At 39.4% G+C, this 21,980-nt stretch overlaps 1 protein-coding gene across 1 annotated transcript; it reads left to right on the plus strand.

Annotated features, from left to right (window-relative positions):
* The first annotated feature begins 3,182 nt into the window (after nucleotides 1-3,182).
* LOC127629225 (zinc finger protein PLAGL2-like) lies at nucleotides 3,183-6,579 on the plus strand. The gene is made up of 3 exons (XM_052106355.1): nucleotides 3,183-3,326; nucleotides 5,000-5,054; nucleotides 5,164-6,579. The coding sequence occupies exon 3, from the start codon at nucleotides 5,210-5,212 to the stop codon at nucleotides 6,362-6,364; it is 1,155 nt and encodes a 384-aa protein (XP_051962315.1). The 5' UTR covers nucleotides 3,183-3,326; nucleotides 5,000-5,054; nucleotides 5,164-5,209; the 3' UTR covers nucleotides 6,365-6,579.
* The last annotated feature ends 15,401 nt before the right edge of the window (nucleotides 6,580-21,980 follow it).

Here is a 21,980-nt window from a genome sequence, read left to right on the forward strand (position 1 = left end):
AGGAGATTGTCTTGACCAGGACCACACCCCTAAATGCATTGAAGCAACTGCCATGTGATTGGTTGATTAGATAATTGCATTAATGAGAAATTGAACAGGTGTTCCTAATAATCCTTTAGGTGAGTGTATACTTGTCTCCCTCTTTCCTCCATCTTCACAAGGTCCTTTGTTGTTGTTCTGGGATTGATTTAAACCTTTTGCACCAAACTATGTTCATCTCTAGGTGACAGAATGTGTCTCCATCCTGAGCTGTATGATTGCTGTGTTGTCCCATGATGTTTATTTCATACTATTGTTTGTACAGATGAACATGGAACCTTCAGGCATTTGGAAATTGCTCCCAAGGATGAACCAGACTTGTGGAGGTCCACACACACTTTTTTTTTTTTTTTTTTTTTTTTGAGGTCTTGGCTGAATTGTTTTGATTTTCCCATGATGTCAAGCAAAGAGGCACTGAGTTTGAAAGTCTTAAAATACATCAACAGGTACACCTCCAATATCAGAATATAATTGCCTAAAGGCCTGACATCATATTCTGGAATTTTCCAAGCTGCTTAAAGGCACAATTTACTTGGTGTATGTACATTTCTGACCCACTGGAATTGTGATATATTCAATTAAAAGTGAAACAATCTGTCTGTAAACAATTGTTGGAAAAATTACTTGTGTCATGCACAAAGTAGATGACTTAAACTACTTGCCAAAACAATAGTTTGCTAATAATAAATCTGTGGAGTGGTTAAAAAAATGAGTTTTAATGACTTCAAAATAATAATTGGATAAATAACTGGATTAATAGGGATAGTTGAAGACTAGTATGTTTTTTTTTCAGAGGTACCTAATTGCTATGTGTTAAGTGATATATTTAACCACAATAGTAATAGCTGCAATTCAAAAATGTTCTGCAACTACTATTACAAAACAAATGTCCACAGAAGAAGGACTGAAATATTCATTAAACTTTTTGAGACAATAAGAGTGTTTTTCATATTATATATTGCTCTGATTTACTTTAGGGGCTGTTTACCAAATCAACTTTTACCCCTCTTGATAAGTTTTGCTTAAAAAGAGAAAGAGAAAAAAAATATGTTCTAAACTGAAAACCTAATAAGTTGACTACTCAATTCAAGTGAGGAAACAAGTTCACTCAATCCAATAATGGTGTCTTTAAAACTTTGGAATCAAGTTCACGTAACATGGTGTTTGTATATAATTAACTTAAGTATTTAAGTTAAGGTAACTTGATGCAAGCAGATTTAACTCAGATTTGCTATTTAAATGTTGCTTCAGTTTAATAATTTTAATTGAATGGACTCAAATTTAGGTCAAACAATAACACAACAAATGAAGATTATAACTGATTCTAGATCAATCCTATAAAAAAAATACAAATAAAATTTTTTTCTAAAAATTGCATAATGCTTGTTCAATTACATATGCACAGTTCACCTTAATGGTAGCATTACACAAAACAACTATCCACAACAAATTGACATTATACAAAAAAAATTAAAGAACCTCTAAATTGTTAATAACTATTTAAATGCCCCCATATGTTTCCTTTGACCAAGGAAACATAATTAAATAATTCAAGCACAAGGCATTGTGGATATTCCCTGTAGCCTTTCAAAGAACACAGATATTTGAGTTATTAGCCCCAAACCTGATGTTTCACGTAATGTTTAATTAAGACAACCTTATTTTTTCCAGTAATGACAACTTAAGGGTTTACAGTTTGTGTAAGTGTATTACAATATCCAGATGTCAAAATACAATAATTAGATAACATTTCTGCACTTGCATTGTAGCATTGATAATATTTCAGAAGTGTTCTTCTGACTAAGATGTTTTATTTTATATTAAATATGGTTTCATTTAGTTTTCACAATTGTTTCATCAGCAGCTCTTTGTTGTTTTCTGCAAACTCTTTTGTCACACATTATTTTGAAAAGGGAAGCCAGAACCAATTCTGCTTCTGAAATGATAATTTTCTACTGTTTGCTGAGCAGGAAAGAAATGACACGTTCATGCTAAAATATTTTGCACTGATTAACAATAATATAACACTAACAGCCATCATTCTGCATCCATCCATTAAACCAGATGTGACATGCATAACAGAATTAATACTTGCCTTCACTGAGATGGGAACACTTTTGTGATTAAATGAGTTTAAAAGGCACAATATAGGACTAATGCACACTTATTTGCAAACTTGTATCCCTATGACAGAGGCTGTTTATTATGATTAAGAATAATTGAAGGTTTAGAAATAGTGACATTATTGCAGTTAAATTTAAAATAACAGTCTACACATGTGATGACTGTTTACTTTTTTAAAGCATAAATGTTGTAATTACATTATACTCTTGACTGGACTACTATATGTTAATATATCAAGGCTATTTTCAAGGTAATTTTGTGAAATATGAAACTGAGATTTGCTGTATCAAAATCCCCTAATAAATGATTTACACTCACTAAACACCTTAAATGAGCAGTTACCAATAATAACAATACTAGCTTTTCAAAAGCACTAAAAAGGAAAATATGATCATTTCGTAATGTTATGTTTAGTTTTTAGGAGAAATTCCCGGATTTAATTGTTGCTGTAACTGCACAATTATTAAACGATAGAAACTTACGTACACTCATTAAATGCACCATTGCGAGATGGAAACAATGTTACATAAAACTGTATTTATTTGGTATGAAACGAATCACCTCGAAAACACAGAATACAAAACGAACAAAGTTGTGCTACTTTTTCCATGTTCGTTCCCGCGTGTAGAGGTTACCTTGGCAACTAGTTATAACCATGCAATAAATCGAACGTTGTATCGAAGGGCTAGTAATATGATAACATGCTAATTTTATATTCCCAAAAATAGAATTATTTGTTACCAATTGTGAAGAATTTTAATGGTCAGTAACGTCAGGTAAGTTGAACTAGTTAATGTCTGTTTAAATGGTCGTGGCTTAGGTTTATTTTGTCGTTTATTTTACACAGTTCAATGCAAGCATGAGTGTTTGTATGAGGTAATTTAAACTGAAAAATATGAGTGAAATCCAAAGTGGTCTGACGTCACGTACGTCCCACAATGCACGCGCCCATCAGCTCGAGCGCTGCTGTTTATAGAGGGAAAGAAGGCCCGAAAGATACACACATTATTTTGGAAAAAAAGTGACAAATTATCCACCGCGAACGATTCGTGCGAATTCATCGAGAAATGGACGAGCAACGAAATAATATTTTGCACCACTGAGAGATGTAGAATGGAAGAATGCCCGTGAAATACAACTTTTGCGGCGATCAAAAGTTTCTGGTGAGAGCAAGACTGTTTTCATGAAAATGTTGCAGTGAATCTAAGATCGCGTGCGGTGTTTGCATTGATGTTGAAATGTTTAAACCCCTCAGAGTTTAGTTGTACGTGCTTATAGACTTTTTTTCAAAAGTACAGTTTGTGCCATTCACCCTCAGAAGAGGTCCAAATGTTGCATGCGCGAGCAAAACAAATTAGCTAGGCAAAACATTGTTGAATATTCACTGTATTTATAAAAAAAATAATATTTGAATATACGTTAAAGACGAGAAAAGAGTGGAGGGGATTTGTGTCGGTTTTCATTTCAGTTCAGTTCATGTTGATTTTACAATTTAATATAAATTTTCTGCGGTTATCTGGAGGTTTTGCTGAGCAAAGCGTGCCTCAAGTTCAAATCCCGAAACGCGCAAGGAGTAATTAAAATGAAGATACTATTAAAACAACAAAGAAACGAAAAAAATATTAATATTTGTACTTTATAATTCGTACCAAGCACAACTTTAAAAGTTTTGTTTTGTGTTCGTTTCAGTGTAACTATACTTTAATAAATTTAATGAAGTCAAATTTGAGACTCTCATAATATTTTAAATTAATAATGTGTAAATAATAATTTAATTAATCACTTTTGCCTGAAATTCAAACTTCCTTTTAATGAAGTGAAATGGAAATGTACTGTAACTTGATTATAAAACTGGTGGCTGTTGCACTATAATAAATATTCAAAGCTGAAAATAATTAAAACTGTTTTATTATGTGAAAAATTAGATGTTTGACAATGAATAAATAAGCACATAGTGTCCAAACTGAAATCTGAATTTACTTAAATTCAGAAGCCCCAGAATATTTCTTAAAATTTTTTGAATTTAATCTTAACTTTGAATTAAAATAATCTAGAATTGCATTTAAAATGTAAAGCAAATTATTGCCTGAATGATGTCCATCTGTTCTTTAGTCACTGATGGAGTAATGATGATCAGGCATTTTCTGGATGTCTGTCAGGATAATGAATGTGCTTTTGTGAGACTTGAAACAGGTAAACAAACCCTTTATAAATGTCACTAACCAGTCATCATGGACATTCCTTGAGGGTTTTTTTTAAGTTTCTTGTGTTGAAATCAGTTACCATCACTATTTGGGGCAGGTATTTATTTCTGTTGAAAAGAAACAAAATAAATCTATGCGATAAAGCAAGATTTTAGCATCATATTGCAACATACTCGTTTTCTTTTTACCTAATGTAGTTAGGTTGACTCAGTCATTGAACCAAAATAAATTATATTTTTGACTTGAACAAACCCAGTTAATTGTTGTTACCACATTAAGCACATTTTTAGGTTGTCTGGAAAAAAAAAATCAACTTTTTTTTTTTCGTTTGTGCATTATAATATTATAGCAATAAATTATGATTGTTGTACTTAATCCATTTTGGGTTTATTATTATTTAACGTACACAAGACTGTATCATCGTATGCACTGTAATGCTGATGCACTGTAATTTTGTTGTACTGTAATTATTGTTTATGTGCTAGGAACCAAGACAAATTCTGTTGCATTATTGTAATAATGAATATAAAGTGATTCTGACATTAGCAATAAATAACCTTATGACTTTAGGTATGAAAACATTTTCCACCTCACTGATCAGACACCTGCTGCATCTTTGTGTTTGTGCGCAGGATTTTGAACATGCGTAAAAACGACCTTCAGTCTCAAGGAAAATTTTCTTATCAGGTATTTGTGAAAAGCTTTTGTCTTTAATATAATACGTACTCTCTTTTTTTAACTTGTAGAATTTTGTGGTCTACACTAATGTATCGTGTAATTCTTTGGCTTTTCTCAGATGTATAATTACATGCTCCCTGAAAACTACCCATATATGTGAGAAAATGTTCCATGGCAAAGACCAGTTGAACAGCCACCTCCAGACCCACGACCCCAACAAGCAAGAATTGCGGTGTGAAGAATGTGGCAAGCATTACAACACTCGCCTCGGTCTTAGACGCCACGTGGCTACGCATGTCACCTCTGCCACTGGTGACCTCACCTGTAAGGTTTGTCGGCAGGTATATGAGAGCATGCCGGCATTGCTTGAGCACTTGAGTACACATACTGGCCGACCACCCCCAGTGACTGTAGTACGTGAAAGGAAGCATCAGTGTGAACGCTGTGGTCGTCGCTTCTTTACTCGCAAGGATGTCAGACGCCATGCAGTGGTTCATACAGGTAGACGGGACTTCTTGTGTCCACGTTGCGCCCAACGCTTTGGCCGACGTGACCACCTCACACGACACCTGAAGAAAAGCCATGCACAGGAGTTAGAGACCCTGACACCGATGTCCATTAAAGAAGAGCCCAGTCCCACAATGTGCTCCGTTGGTTCTCCAAAGGATGCAACAGAGGCTTTTTCTATGGGCATGTTCAACCTACAAGGCCTGCCGAGAGCATCTACCTCAGGGGTCAATCATCATCATTCAGTGGTGTCTGTCCCTCTGTCCAACCCCATGGGTGTGGGCTGCTACCTCGAGTTGAGCAAGCCTCAACTGCAGCAGTACCAGCAGGCTCCTAGAAATCAGCCTAGTTCCACTACCTCATATCTAAAAGCAGAGATGGAGAACTTCCTGACCGAACTCCAGTGTGGGCCTATGCCACCACAAGCTGCCGTAGCGACACCCGTCTCACGGCCAGGCGACCTCCACTCTGACAGCCTGGGAGGTCAGAGTGCACATTTCACCCTTAGGAACTCGGCGTTCACCTCAGCTGAGCCCCCTTCCAACTCTGCCAACATGGACCTTTCACATCTGCTGGGGTTCCTACCGTTCGGCCTGCCTCCTTACAGCACTCCCTTGAATTCTGGAAGCCTCGGGATGGGATACTCCACCCCCACCACTGCTGCATCCCCAAGCCCTACCTCTCAGCTCTCTGGGCCACTTACCTCATTTCAGCCACTGTCACTGCATGAGCCTCAGGCTTCAGGGCACTTAAACCAGTTCTCTGGTTTCTCTCCAACTCTACCTCAATTCCATCAAGCCTTCCAACAGTGATGTTACTCTATGACCTGCCAGTCAAATGCAACAGCTCTGTTGCATCATTGCCAAATAGCTTACAGGTAATGGAGCTGTTCAGTCATGGTGTGAATTTGTTGACCAACATGGAAGGCTAATTCGACATTGGTTACCTTGGGTATTTCCGATGGGTGTTTTAGAATAGTGTTTTTCAAATTATGAGTAAAATAAAGTCTGCTTTTAATTTTACCGAAGAGATTTTACCATTTAGTATACAACCCCAATTCCGAAAAAGTTGTGACTGTAGAAAAATGCTAATAAAAGCAAAAAGGAGTTATTTGTAAATTATATTCACCCTTTGCTATATTGAAAGCATACGTACACATTATATGATGTTTTACCTTCTGAATTTCATTTTATATATTTTTAAAGTACAGTAATTTCAAATCAGATGATTGCAACATGCTCCAATAAAGTTGGGACAGTCGAGTGTTTACCACTGTGAAACATCACAATTTCTTCTAATAACACTTATTAAGCATTTATGCACTTAAGACACAAGTTTGTTAAGTTTAAAAAGAGTAATTTTCCCCCATTCATCCATTATGCAGGTCTTTAGCTGCACAATTGTACAGGGTCTTTGTTGCCGTATTGTGCGCTTCATAATGCACCACACATTCTCAATTGGTGATGGTCAGTACTGCAGGTAGGCCAGTCTAGCACCCGCACACTCTGCTTATTTAGCCTGTATGTGGTTTGAAGTTGTCCTGCTGAATGCCTGGACGTCTTTGGAAAAGACTGTGCTGGACGGCAGTATATGCTGCACCATAATTTTTACATATCTGTCTGCATTAATGGTGCCCTCATGTTCGAAAAACTATTTGAAATGTGGACTCATCAGACCAAAAAACATGGTTCCACTGTTCTACTTTCCATCAAAGATGAGACTGACCCCAGAGAAGTCGGCAGTACTTCTGGACTGTGTTGATGTAGGACTTCTGCTTTGCATAGTAAAGTCTTAACTTGCATCTGTGGATGCAGAGGCAAATTTTGACTAACAAATGTTTACTAAAGTAATCCCAAACCCATGTTCATGATATCATTACAGATGAATGGTCTGAGGGATCAAAGATCACGTGCATTCAGAAGTGGTTTTCGTCTTGCCCTTTATGCACTGAGATTTGAACAGATTCCTTGAGTCTTTTAACTATATTGTGCACTGTAGAGGGTGAAATGCCCAAAATCCTTCCAATTTGTCTTTGGGGAACATTGTTCTCAAAGTGCTGGATTATTTGCAGAAGCATCTGTTGGCAAATTGACAAGTTTCAAATGATCCTTGCTCTTGAAGGACTGGGTTGTTTTTGGAGGCTCCTTATATACTATGACACAACTGCCTCGCCTGTTTAACATTGCCTTGTTATTTTCACTCGTCAGATTGTTATTAGTCTTAAATTGCCCATGTCTCAACTTTTATGGATCATGTTGCAATCATCCGATTTGCAATCGTCCGAATGACTACATTTAAAAAACAACAACAATGAAATTCACATGGTTAAACATCATATAATGTGTAGTTGTAGTGATTTCAATATAGCAAAGGGTGAATATGATTTACAAATAACTCCTTTTTGCTTTTATTAGCATTTTTTGGAATTGGGGCTGTACAAAATGAAACAAATTTCTTCCGAGGAACACAAAAGGCAAAATGTTGGACTGACAGCCTCAGTAACCATTCACTTACATTGCATCTTTTTTCTGTAAAATGAAATTAAATGGTGACTGAGGTTGTCTGTCTGCTTGCATATCATTTTGTGAGAAGAATATAAGTAATACAGGTTTGGATTGACATAAGGGTGAGTTACGCTGCCTTCAAGTGCACCTGGGAAGCTCCTACCTCAGAGTCGGGCATTTGTTATTACGACATGTCACATTCAAGTCGGAAACAATATGCGGAAGAAGCCAAACTTAAACAAACACAGTGAATGACAGCAAAAAAGTGTTTTTCTGTTGCACTGTTGACTAGACATAACTGAATACTCCTGTGTCACTTTTACACAACTTATCTGATTTATTAATGCATGGGCTATAGCAAATAATTTATTCATTTGCTTAAAGGAATATTCAGTGTTTAATACAAGTTAAGCATAAACAACAACATTTGTGGCATAATGTTGATTTCACAATTTATTTCAACTTCTTGAAAAAAGAGAAAATCTGTTTTACAGTGAGGCACTTGAAATTGAAGTGGATGTGTCGAATCGTAAAGGTTAAAGTACTCACTGTTTCAAAGGTATACCTACAAAACATAAACGGTACGTGTGTTAACATGATTTCAGTATAATAAACTCGCTTACTAATCTTTTCTGTGAAAAGTTAATCCAATTGTAAAATTTAATTGCCATGATGACATAAAGCTGTAAACCCTAAAACAACCAAATAATGACGATTTTAAACAACTTAACTTTTGAAATAAGTGAAAGTGTTTTTATAAAATTATAAGCTTCACATTTCTTTCTTTTAACCCTCCAAAACCCTCGTTTTTTCCTTTAAATAAAGGAGGGATGAGTCAAAATGATTTTTTGTGGTAATCAACATTATGCCACAAATGCCGTTGATTTAGCTTAACTTGTTTTGAACCTGGAATATTCATTTAAAACTAACCACGAAGGATTCATTAGTTGACTATCATATAAACAAAATAATATAATTTAAATAAAGCACTGAAAATGTAAATTAAGTTATTGCTGTCCATCCTCTTTCATGTCAACACACCCCTTCCATATCGGCAACAGTTATCATCTAGAATTTTGAGTTTCCCTGCCGTTAAATATGACATTGTTAGATAATTCATGTGCTCTGAACTAGTAATTGCGTTATTTCCTACTCCACTTGAGCATACATAGTGGCAGAATTTACATTTTTGAGTGAACTAATCCTTTAAAATTAGCAACATTTTCAACAGTCACGTTTTGAGGCATTTTCAATTAATGTTAACCACAGATTTTATTTTACTCATAAATTGAAAACCACTATTCTAAAATCCCATTAGAAATTACTAAGGGGAACCAATGGCTCAAATACTCATTCTCTTATGGGTTTCAGGAATACAAACTTAACAGCTCTGTGAACTGCAGGCTGTGACGTTGGGTTGGGTTGGTCTTCACATTTCGGCTAGTCAAGTAGATCCCCTAGAAATAGAGCAAGTTATTTAGCAATACATTGTTGCTAGGATAGATGGAGTTTTGCTTTTAGAATAGTTTTTTTCTAGAGGATCTTCCAGGTAACTGTTTTGTAGTGATGAACTGATTTGTAGTATGAAGTGAACTTATAAAATTCATTTAAAGAAAAGTAAACAGAAACATTAGCAAAACATACCTCAAAATATTTTTTGTCAAGAAGGAAAAATGCTATTACAGTGTTCTGCGTTGTATAACGAAGCACTTTTTATCAGCGGCACTTCTATGACTAAGAGTCAGATTGAACTGTGGTCTTTGATTTACCTCTCAGCTCACAGTCACACAACACAAAATCCTACCTCTCTAAGCTGAACTCTTGTCACGAAAAGGAGCGTCTTGTTTGACAAGGATTGAAGCGAATCTTCACACATTCATGGACTGTGTGTGAAGAACATTATCCCAGTTGAAATTGTTTTTTTGTTTGTTTTGTTTTTAAGAAATCTCAATTTTTAGTTTTGAAGATTTTAGAGTCAGGTGATAGCATTAATTAGCTTGTGTTGATTTAGCCTTTAGGTACAATTTGTAGGTGCAGTTGTGCTCACATCCTTAATGCTAATGAATTGAATCACAGTTATAAGTGGAGACCTTGTCTTCTGTTATCCCCATCTCTATGTTCATTCCAAGCTATTTAATAACTGAAATGCAAAAAAAAAAAAAACTATTTATATATATATATATATATATATATATATATATCACTGTATCTCACAAAAGTGAGTGCACCCCTCACATTTTTGTAAATATTTGATTATATCTTTTCATGTGACAACACTGAAGAAATGACACTTTGCTACAATGTAAAGTAGTGCGTGTACAGCTTGTATAACAGTGTAAATTTGCTGTCCCCTCAAAATAACTCAACACACTGCCATTAAGGTCTAAACCGCTGGCAACAAAAGTGAGTACACCCCTAAGTGAAAATGTCCAAATTGGGTCCAAAGTGTCTATATTTTGTGTGGCCACCATTATTTTCCAGCACTGCTTTAACCCTCTTGGGCATGGAGTTCACCAGAGCTTCACAGGTTGCCACTGGAGTCCTCTTCCACTCCTCCATGACGACATCACGGAGCTGGTGGATGTTAGAGACCTTGTGCTCCTCCACCTTCCATTTGAGGATGCCCCACAGATGCTCAATAGGGTTTAGGTCTGGAGACATGCTTGGCCAGTCCATCGCCTTCATCCTCAGCTTCTTTAGCAAGGCAGTGGTTGTCTTGGAGGTGTGTTTGGGGTCGTTATCATGCTGGAATACTGACCTGTGGCCCAGTCTCCGAAGGGAGGTGATGATGCTCTGCTTCAGTATGTCACAGTACATGTTGGCATTCGTAGTTCCCTCAATGAACTGTAGCTCCCCAGTGCCGGCAGCACTCATGCAGCCCCAAACCATGACACTCCCACCACCATGCTTGACTGTAGGCAAGACACACTTGTCTTTGTACTCCTCACCTGGTTTCCGCCACACACGCTTGACACCATCTGAACCAAATAAGTTTATTACAGGACATGGTTCCAGTAATCCATGTCCTTAGTCTGCTTGTCTTCAGCAAACTGTTTGCGGGCTTTCTTGTGCATCATCTTTAGAAGAGGCTTCCTTCTGACAGGCTGACCCCCCCACCCCTTCAACCTCTGCAGCAATGCTGGCAGCACTCATACATCTATTTCCCAAAGACAACCTCTGGATATGACGCTGAGCACGTGCACTCAACTTCTTTTGTCGACCATGGCGAGGCCTGTTCTGAGTGGAACCTGTCCTGTTAAACCGCTGTATGGTCTTGGCCACCGTGCTGCAGCTCAGTGTCAGGGTCTTGGCAATCTTCTTATAGCCTAGGCCATCTTTATGTTGAACAACAATTATTTTTTCAGATCCTCGGAGTTCTTTGCGATGAGGTGTCATGTTGAACTTCCAGTGACCAGTTTGAGGGAGTGTGAAAGCGATGACACCAAATTTAACACACCTGCTCCCCATTCACATCTGAGACCTTGTAACTCTAACGAGTCACATGACACCGGGGAGGGAAAATGGTTTATTGGGCCCAATTTGGACATTTCCACTTAGGGGTGTACTCACTTTTGTTGCCAGAGGTTTAGACATTAATGGCAGTGTGTTGAGTTATTTTGAGGGGACAGCAAATTTACACTGTTATACAAGCTGTACACTCACTACTTTAGATTGTAGCAAAGTGTCATTTCTTCAGTGTTGTCACATGAAAAGATATCAAATATTTACAAAAATGTAAGGGGTGCACTCACTTTTGTGAGATACTGTATATAACAAATATTATTAATTATGCTGAGATTAAAAGTCATGTTGATAAGTAACCATTTCTTTTAAATGAAGTAGCCCATTCTGACAAATTCCCACCATGGGAACTAAGTGACATGCCTTTAATTTCCTAAAATGTTTAGTAATTTTAGTGATCGCTATTAAAATGAATTGGTCATGCTGGCAATATTTGTGTCTTGTATATCTTATACTGTATATCGAAGGTGAAGTATGTAATTTTTGCACTACTAGATTTTCCAAACTAAACGGCAAAAAGACTGATTGCTTTCAAACAGGTTTGAATGGCTTACTCATAGACGCTGCATATTAAACTAGGAAAGGAGAAAATACTCTTTGAAAAACATGAAATATCAAAGAAATTACACACTTCACCTTTAAGGAATATGTTTTTAACACAGATGTGCTAGTTTTACACATGATTCCCGCACTATAAAGTTTTCATCCTAAAGATTTGTTGGAATTTTGCCTGGATTCAGGTGCTTAAAATTTGTTATTGCTGAAGCACTTCATGAATGAATGAACGTTACATTTATATAGTGCTTTTCTGACATTGCACCCAAAGCGCTTTACACAATGAACAGGGGACTCTCCTTAAACACCACCTGTGTGCAGCATCCACCTGGATTATGCGATGGCAGCCATAGTGTGCCAGTATGCTCCCCACACACCAGCGATTGGTGGAGAGAGTAGAGCGATATAGCTAATTCATTGATGGGATTATTATGAGGGCTAGTGAGGGGAATTTGTCCAGGACACCGGGGTTACACCCTTGCTCTTTTCAAGAAGTGTCCTGAGATTTTTAATGACCACAGAGAGTCAGGAGCTCGATGTAACATCTCATCCGAAGGACGGTGCCTTTTTACAGTATAATGTTCCCGTCACTATACTGGGGTGTTAGGACCCGCACAGCCCACAGGGTGAGCACCCCCTGCTGGCCTCCCTAATTTTCTCTTCCAGCAGTTTTCCCGAGGAGGTCTCCCATCCAGGCTAAACCCTGCTTAGATTCAGTGGGCAACCAGTCTTGAGGAGATATGGCTGCTGGCTGTATGTATCATATATCTCTCCTTGTTAAATCGGGAGCACTGTCAGAAAATATTATTTTACCATTTAATTTTGAATACCATTTTAGCACCATCTCTTCTTTTAACTCAGTGTTACGTTAATCAGTGACCTGTAAGGTAACTATGATGGTTTGATGTCAGCTCCATTTTGTTTAGACTAACTGAAGGGATGTATTCAGTTCAAGAGATCCTGCTATTCCTCCCATTGTATTCAGATATCAACATGGAAATATATTGTAGGATTTGAGTAATTAATTTGGTAGGGCATTTCCTTCTTTGGCTGAACTGAAATGAAACTGACATCAGCTCAACTGTGATGTTTAGGGACTGATCTACCTCAGTAAGATGCACACTGTGCAAAGTTGTACTGTACCTTTAGTGAGAAATGTAAAGTTTCAATGGCAGTTTAGCAGGAGTAAAAGAGGTGTTTTACTTCTTTAAAATTCCCAGCATTGTTAATTTTGTGTTTAAAGGACTATTTGCTTTTATTAACATTTTGAAAACAAAATTTAATGTGAAAGAGGGATGTTGGTGAATACAGAAACAATGTTAAGAATGAGTTAAGAAATAAAGCATCTTGTAAAATTTTATTATTTTTGGTGTGGTTCATTGATTATCTGTATATTACTGGCTGTCACTTTATTTCTATTAATGACTAATTATTTAATTGTATTTGGATAAGGTGGGAATTACAAAAAATTTCAAATGGATATTAAAACCATACTACATTATGATAGTATTACATGCAGTTATTTTACATGTACATGCTTTTAGGTGTTAGTGAGCATAGATAGATAAATAAATAGAATGATAGAAACAGTATAAATATAAACAATTAAAATTAATTAATTTATATTTAAACTTAAGTACCTGTATAGACCTAATATACTAAAATAGAGAATAAAATACAAATATAAAGTTTCAAATTTCAAATGTTTCACAATACAAATTGAAGAAAAAGAAAATGATCATTAAATAACATTTGTGATCATTGAAGGTTACATGTTAATCTTGTAGATATTTATTTTTTTATTAAGAGCCTAGTAGATTGTACAAACAACTGTACATATAATAATTTAAACTAAACACCACATGTAGATCTATACGTAAAAAATATTCAAAAGTTAGTTAACACAAATTAAATCATAGAAAAAGATGTACATATTAAACAATTGCAGTGTTCGAATTGCTTTCACGTGTTTACTTCCTGGTATTGTTTATAAGTAAGCCTGTGTTTTGATTTAAATTTGTAATTGTTCAAATAAAGGCTTTTTTTTTTCAATTGAACTGTAATAACAAGCTATTGTAAAAATTAAATCACATAAAATACATATTTTTATCATTATCAGTTGAAATACATTTGAACATTTCTATTTCATTAAAAGTTCATACAGTCTTGTCTCTTTATTTTATTTATTTATTTTTTACTATTTCTAAAATGCTTGTGCTTTAGGAAAATCCCAAAAGAAATGTTTAATTGTTGCAGGGGCAATTATTTTCCATATTAATTTCACAACGCTGTACCACGAGTGTTTGAACTGGGTAATCTTATATGAAACCTTCTTCAGTTAATTCTATAAATACAAATATATGCATTTACATATAAATAAACCCCATTGGTACACTTATAAACCACCATTAATTTGGCAATGAATGACATGAAAGTGAATATGAAAAACGAGACTCGACTCTCCGCTACTGTGCCACTGTATCGTATTATCCACAGTTCCCTTACGACTCAGTCCACTTGACATTGCGTAGTAACACATAGGGAGTGCCTTTATACACAACCTATTTGAAACCTCTCTATAATAACGCCAATATTTTTATATTGGCTATGGTGTTTGAGCCCCGCCTGCTTTGGCGCGAAACTGACAGCTATAAAACGTGCACATGTGTACTCAAAATTTCTTCCTTCAAGACAGCGATAATCTCATGTCTCGAAAGCTGGGTACACACTGCCAGTGACATCGCACGAGACAGCGACACCATCCCATTCATTTTCAATGAGAGCTGGCGACTTCAGGCTACACAAGCTGTTGCGACCATTGGCGACCAGATGTGGGCATGTCCAGCATGCAACAAAGTTGAGATAAGTTTAACTTTATTCAAATGAAGAGCGACTTACGGGAGCGACAGCCAATACGAGAGAAGACGGTAGAGCTCACGTGATCCTTCTCTCTCTCTCAGCTCCTGCAGTAATGGAAAGATCAGGGGACCCACCCTCTGCAGCAGCTCATCAAACTGGGTCCTGTCAAGCCTGAAGTACTGCTGGAACCGGACTTCATCCAGCCGCAGCTCCTGCACCAGCCGGTGGTACTCACCGTGCTGACTCCGAGATTGAATGTTTTCGTGGACCCAGACAGACCAGCGTTTGCGTTTTCGCCACAGATAAACAGACGCTATGGCAAAGAGCACGCCTTGCTTCTAGTTCATCTTTGATATAAAGCATTTTATATACTAATTCCATTTATATTTAGTCTTTTCCCTCCAAAATTTTTGTTTTTAGCGGCAAGAAAACTGATTCGCTGTCAACAGCAATGGAATAGCATCAGTGAATGTCATTTCTAAACGTTACTAGGCAACCAGTAGTGGGAACACCCACTAGCGACCTAACCGCCAGCCACTGGCGACCTGCAGCGACAAAGTCGCTGGCAGTGTGTATGCAGCTGAAGACTTCTACCTTTCACTGTCGACACACACGAGCCAGCGGACGGAATCTTCACTGCAACGAGAAGACTCTCCGATCCCCTGCAGTTCCAGCTGGTGAACATATCTCAGCATCCTGATTCTCCACAGTGCATCGGCAGATGTAGAGTATCCTTTGTAATTTGTGTGATATATAAATGATATGGGATGGACATGGTCAGAAACAATGCTCAGGTAGGCCGTGGCATTTAAACGATGCCCAATTGGCACTAAGGGGCCTAAAGTGTGCCAGGAAAACATCCCCCACATCATTACACCACCACCACCAGCCTGCACAGTGGTAACAAGGCATGATGGATCCATGTTCTCATTCTGTTTACGCCAAATTCTGACTCCACCATCTGAATGTCTCAACAGAAATCGAGACTCATCAGACCAGGCAATATTTTTCCAGTCTTCAACTGTCAATTTTGGAGAGCTCTTGCAAATTGTAGCCTCTTTTTCCTATTTGTAGTGGAGATGAGTGGTACCCGGTGGGGTCTTCTGCTGTTGTAGCCCATCCGCCTCAAGGTTGTGCGTGTTGTGGCTTCACAAATGCTTTGCTGCATACCTCGGTTGTAACGAGTGGTTATTTCAGGCAAAGTTGCTCTTCTATCAGCTTGAATCAGTCGGCCCATTCTCCTCTGACCTCTAGCATCAACAAGGCATTTTCACCCACAGGACTGCCGCATACTGGATGTTTTTCCCTTTTCACACCATTCTTTGTAAACCCTAGAAATGGTTGTGTGTGAAAATCCCAGTAACTGAGCAGATTGTGAAATACTCTGTTGCTCTGTTGGGGTGGATGGTAGTGGCGAGAACTCTACTACGGCGTATCCCTCCTCCTTCCTGGATTTTGGCACCAGTGTAAAGCAGTTCAATGGAAAGGAGGAGGCAAGAACCGGCTTGTCAATATAAATAATATTTTAATAACAAACTTAAACAAAACACAAAACACACACATGACGGACATGTCCGTAAACTATCTCTCTCTACCGCACAATCCTCCGCAGTCGGCTTTTATCCCTCTCGGAGGCTTGCTTAGCCTGATAAGGGACCGGGTGTGTATAATCATGACCCGGCCCCACCCTCTGCCCTGCCACAGTATTGTTTACTACCATATTATTAAACCTAACCCAATCATTGGCATACAGTTCACAGCAATCCATTTCACAAGTGAATTTGTCAATCAGTTCGAGATTTATTATGAGGGCTTGTTTAAGGACCCACCAATGTACACCTGCGTCAGACATGCTTGTGTAGCATCTCGTGTGCGTTGCGTCATAAACATAAATGTTTTAGGTCACTGTGTCAAGTTAAATATAGTTTAATACTTAGAACACAGCTTGAGATCTCTTAGTTCAGATTTGCGCTCCATCAAGTGTTTGAACGCGTTTGTTCTTCACTGTATAAACTGCGCGTTACCACACAGCTGAAGTTTCACGTACTGCCCTCTGGAGTAAACAGGTGGTACTACAAGCTTGCATTTCTCAGGAATCTTCCTTATCACGGTCCGGGGGCATTGCGAATTAATTGCGTACATTTCTTTAACGCGTTATTTTTTATCAAATTAATCGCACTGAATTAACACATTAAATCGACAGCCCTATTATATATATATATATATATATATATATATATATATATATATATATACATTTATATATATCTAAAAGAGCGACTTACATGTTCGTGTCTTTTTCAAGATGTCGTTCCATAAGTATTCATTGTGCGAGAGACACATCCCATCGTCAGACAAACATGAGAGCTGTGTTTTCTGTCTAGTCCATACCCAACGCAGAGTCAGCTCTCATGGAGATAGACTATCTTCACTGTGAGGACATGAGTCTCAAGTCGCTTCACTCACGAATCGCCCTCGTTCTGAGGAACGATTCAGCCTCTCGCACCCTCCCACCCGCCTCTTCTGTAATACTGGAGGGTTCACACAAGGAGGCATGGTGGCGCTGTGAGGTCGAGCAGGATGAATTTGAGGTGGATTTTGTGCCGGCACATGCCCCACGAGCCCCTCAATCTCCTCAGTTTTCCCAATATGCTATGTGCGAGACGAGCTCCGGCCCTCTGAAGATGCCTGCGGCCTTGTCTCGTTTGATGGATCTGAAGCTGGGGATGATGATGATGTCATGTCTCTCGCTGCATCAGGTGAATGGTCAGTGGATGATGCTGCCGCCCCTCCCCCCAGCAAGGGTGAGGACCATGTATGCACCACTGACAGGGAGATGCTTCACGTCCATGCAAGGGCGGTTGAAGATCTCAACCTCGAGTGTCTCCCCCAGAGGAACCTGGAAAGTCTCGCCTTTATGAGTGATCCTTGCAGTCCAGACGCCGTCAAGCGACCGCGTCCTGCAAATCTGCCCCGTTTTTCCCCGAAGTGCACAGCGAACTATCTAAGTCCTGCCACAGGTGCTTCTCAGTGCGTGTGCGTGTGCGCAATGACGCCGTTCTCATGAACGTGGACCACGGGGATAAGAATGGCTATGCACAACTATAGGTGTTAGACATAATTTGGCTCAGTTGTAAGTGCCTTTACCGCTTCCCCTCTCTGGACTGGCACTTGACCACACCCCCGCTGCCACAGACACTTTATGCCCAAACGGAGCATAGTGCAGACGGCTCACCCCCACTCTGTCTCAAGCCAGCGCCCGGCTAAAAGACCCACACCCACTAACTCAGCGCCAGCACCTGCCCCTGCCGAACCACCGGTGAGGCCATGCAAGCCGTGGCCCAGATGGAAGCAGCCGTAATTAGCGCCCACCTCGTACCGACAGGAGGAACTCCCCCGTGCAGTGGAAGCACTCCTGACAGGCGCAACGCTTTGAAGTGGAAAACGGAGCCTGTGGTTCCCTCCGGTGCTCCAAAGAAGGCTCGATTAGAGACACAGAACACTGTTCCCCACCTCCCCACTGATGTTCATTGGGAGAGGAATATTGTTGCTCTCAATGTTTTGAAAAATTTTGTTTCTGTGTCCTATGCAATAAAAAATGCTTTACAAAATGCAATGAAGAATACAGCACTTGTTGCAAATGCACGAGATGCTCATACATTCTCAAAAAAGAGCCCTTTTTCTCTTCAAAGCACACACATTATGTAGAACCACTTCCCTATGGTGAGCAATGCATTATATCATATGGTGAGCAAACCAAATTGCCCCCTGTCTCATTATGCGGATGTGTGGCGAGCCCTAACAGGCATTACAGAATGGGTGCAAAAAACGATCAAACTTGGTATTACGATCCAATTTGCAAGCCGGCCACCCCGTTTCAACGGCGTTCTGTTTTCCACAGTTTCTTCCGAGTTACGAGTTACACAATCCCATCATGAAAAACGTGATAGAGATTGTGCCAAATTATCAAGCACAAAAATGGTTTTACAGCCATTATTTTCTTGTCCCAAAGCAACTCCATGAGCGGGCGCGCGCACTTCACGAGCGTGTGCATTCAGGCCATTCTACAGTGTCTGTCTCAGTTCAAACTGCGGAGTAGACTTCCTCTGAAGCTGTTTCAGAAAGCATTGGGACTAATGGTGGCAACATCAGCTGTCATCCCATTAGGTCTCTTACACATGAGATCTCTTCAGTGCAGGCTGAAGCATTGTGTGCCACAACATGCTTGGCACCAAGGGCGCATGCGCATCACTATATCCCGCCGCTGTATAGCTGCATTAGTCCTATGGACAGCTCCTGCATTTTACCAGCAAGGTGTCATGCTGGGGCAAATTATCAGGTGGATATGACTACGGATGCTTCCAACAGGTTGGGGGGCGGTGTGTGATGGGTGCCCGAATTTCAGCACCTGGATAGGTCCGAGGATTGCATGGCATATCAACCGCCTAGAGCAGGGGTGACCAACCCTGCTCCTGGAGAGCTACCTTCCTGCAGAGTTTAGCTCCAACACACCTGCCTGTCATTTTCAAGTAGTCCTAAAGATCTTGATAAGCTGGTTCAGGTGTGTTTGATTAGGGCTGGATCTAAACTCTGCAGGATATTAGCTCTCCAGGAGCAGGGTTGGTCACCCCTGGCCTAGAGCTATCGGCTGTAATTCTAGCCTTGAAGGCTTTTCAGTCAAAAATAGCAAACAGTCATGTCCTGGTTCGCTCAACACGACAGTGGCATATATAAACCGCCACTGTTGAGACTGATGTGGCATCTGCTCTCTCTGAGAGCGAAATATGTCCCAGGCCACCTGAATTATGGCACGGACCAACTGTCATGCCAAGGGTGATACAGGACGAAGGGAGACTTCATCCTCAAATGGTGTTGAGGATTTGGGAAATATTCGGCAAAGCAGAAATCGATCTACTTGCCTCAGTGGAGAATACCCACTGTCCCCTTTGGTATTCGAAGTCCCAAGCCCCATTGGGAATAGATGCAATGGCACACAAATGGCCAGTGAAATGCATATATGCATTTCCTCTGATATGCCTGATCCACTCCGTCATACGCAAAGTCCGAGAGGACAAGGAAACGGTGCTATTAGTTGCACCGAAACGGCCCAACCAGCAATGGTTTCCAGAAATGATGGAGATGCTGTGCAGTTCACCATGGGAAATACCACTGAGGAGGGATCTCCTCTCTCAGGCACAGGGCACAATCAGGCATCCCCAACCCCAGCTGTGGAACCTGCATGTGTGGCCCCTGAACCACACTACACTCGCCATAACTGACCATTTTACAAGCTAGAGAACCGACCACAAGACGCCTCTACGCACTAAAATGAAAGTTTTTCACTGATTGGTGTCTCTCACATAGCAAGGACCCAGTAAACTGCCCTATACATGAAATTCAAAAAATGTCTTCAAGAGCGATTAGATGTATGTGACAACTATATCTGCGTATCACGCACATGAAACCAGCACCTCTATAGGCAAGCATGAATTAATCATAAAGTTCCTTAAAGGAGCATGACGATTAAACCCAACTCGGCCGGCTACAGTCCCGACTTGGGACTTAACTTTAGTCCTAAAAGCTCTCACAGGGCCCCCCTTCGGGCCTTTGGACTCTGTTGATTTGTGCATGCTCTCCATTTAGACCGCACTACTGCTGGATCTGGCCTCAGTAAAACAGGTAGATGACCTGCATGCACTATCATTCGACAATTCATATCTGGATTTTGGCCCTGGTCTTTCAAGAGCCACTGTCAAACCCAGAAATGGATATGTACCCAAGGTACTGAACACTCTTCAAAGCGCAGGTGGTTCACCTTCAGGCCTTCTTCCCTCCTCCATTTAATTCAGATGAGGAACAATCATTGCATTTGCATTACACGCCAGTTTAGACTGTCTGATCAGCTCTTTGTATGCTATGGAGGACGCACAAAAGGGATGTTCGTCTCTAAGCAAAGACTTTCTCACTGGATTGTCGATGCAATTACCCTGGCTTATGAGTCGCAGGGCCAGACTTGCCCAATTGGTGTTAAAGCACAATCATATAGAGGCATGGCCTCCTCATGGGCATGGACAAATGGTGTATCCTTACAAGACATATGTTTTGCAGCAGGATATCCTCTCAAAAAATATTCGCAGATCTAAAATATTTAGCAGAGATGGGCCACTTCTATTTAAATAAGTGGGAGAAATTGGAACTGAGAGTCCAACGGTTAACGGATGTACAGTAGGTGTCAATCAATTTTAGAACGTGCATGCGCATTAGCTATACTATACTAGCTTTTTTTTTGTCGCCAGTTGTAGACAACACATCATAGAAACATTCTTTAAGATAAAAAAAAGAGAGAGAGAAAGATCGATTAGTAACGAGAGAAAGAAATCCCACAGTCAGGCAAATGCAAAGGTGACAACATTTTTAGAATAATAGGAAGTGGAATAGATTTGAAGGACCCCTTGTGAAAAATAAATCACGATTACCGTGTATTTAATACGTAGCTGCTAATTTCTTGATATACATACGTGTCAATCAGTTTGGGTCATATACCCTTTGTTTGTTGCCTGTCAGCTTAAGTCTGACACTGGTTGAAGTGGCTTGAGATGGCAGACGAGGCTCTTTTTCAGTTCCTGCAAAGTGAAATGATTAAATGTCAACAGTGCAGAAACTGGGAAATCGGTTAGAGCTGGAGGTATACTGATAACAATATATAAAATAGAAGAATAGAGATTTATAACTAAGTAAGCAAATCACACACAGAATTAAACTTTATGGTTTGTTTGTTTTTTAAATAAACAAAATTAAAATCCAAATAATAGTTCGCCTAAAAATGATAATCCTTACCATTTACTAACCCTCATGCCATCCCAGATGTGTATACATTTCTTCTGCGGAACACAGATGAAGATTTATAGAAGAATATCTCAGCTCTGTAGGTCTTATAATGCAAGTGAATGGTGCCCAAAACTCGAAAGCTCCAAAAAACACATAAAAG

The sequence above is a fragment of the Xyrauchen texanus genome, chromosome 35 (assembly GCF_025860055.1).
Source record: "Xyrauchen texanus isolate HMW12.3.18 chromosome 35, RBS_HiC_50CHRs, whole genome shotgun sequence".
Taxonomy (NCBI): Eukaryota; Metazoa; Chordata; class Actinopteri; order Cypriniformes; family Catostomidae; genus Xyrauchen; species Xyrauchen texanus.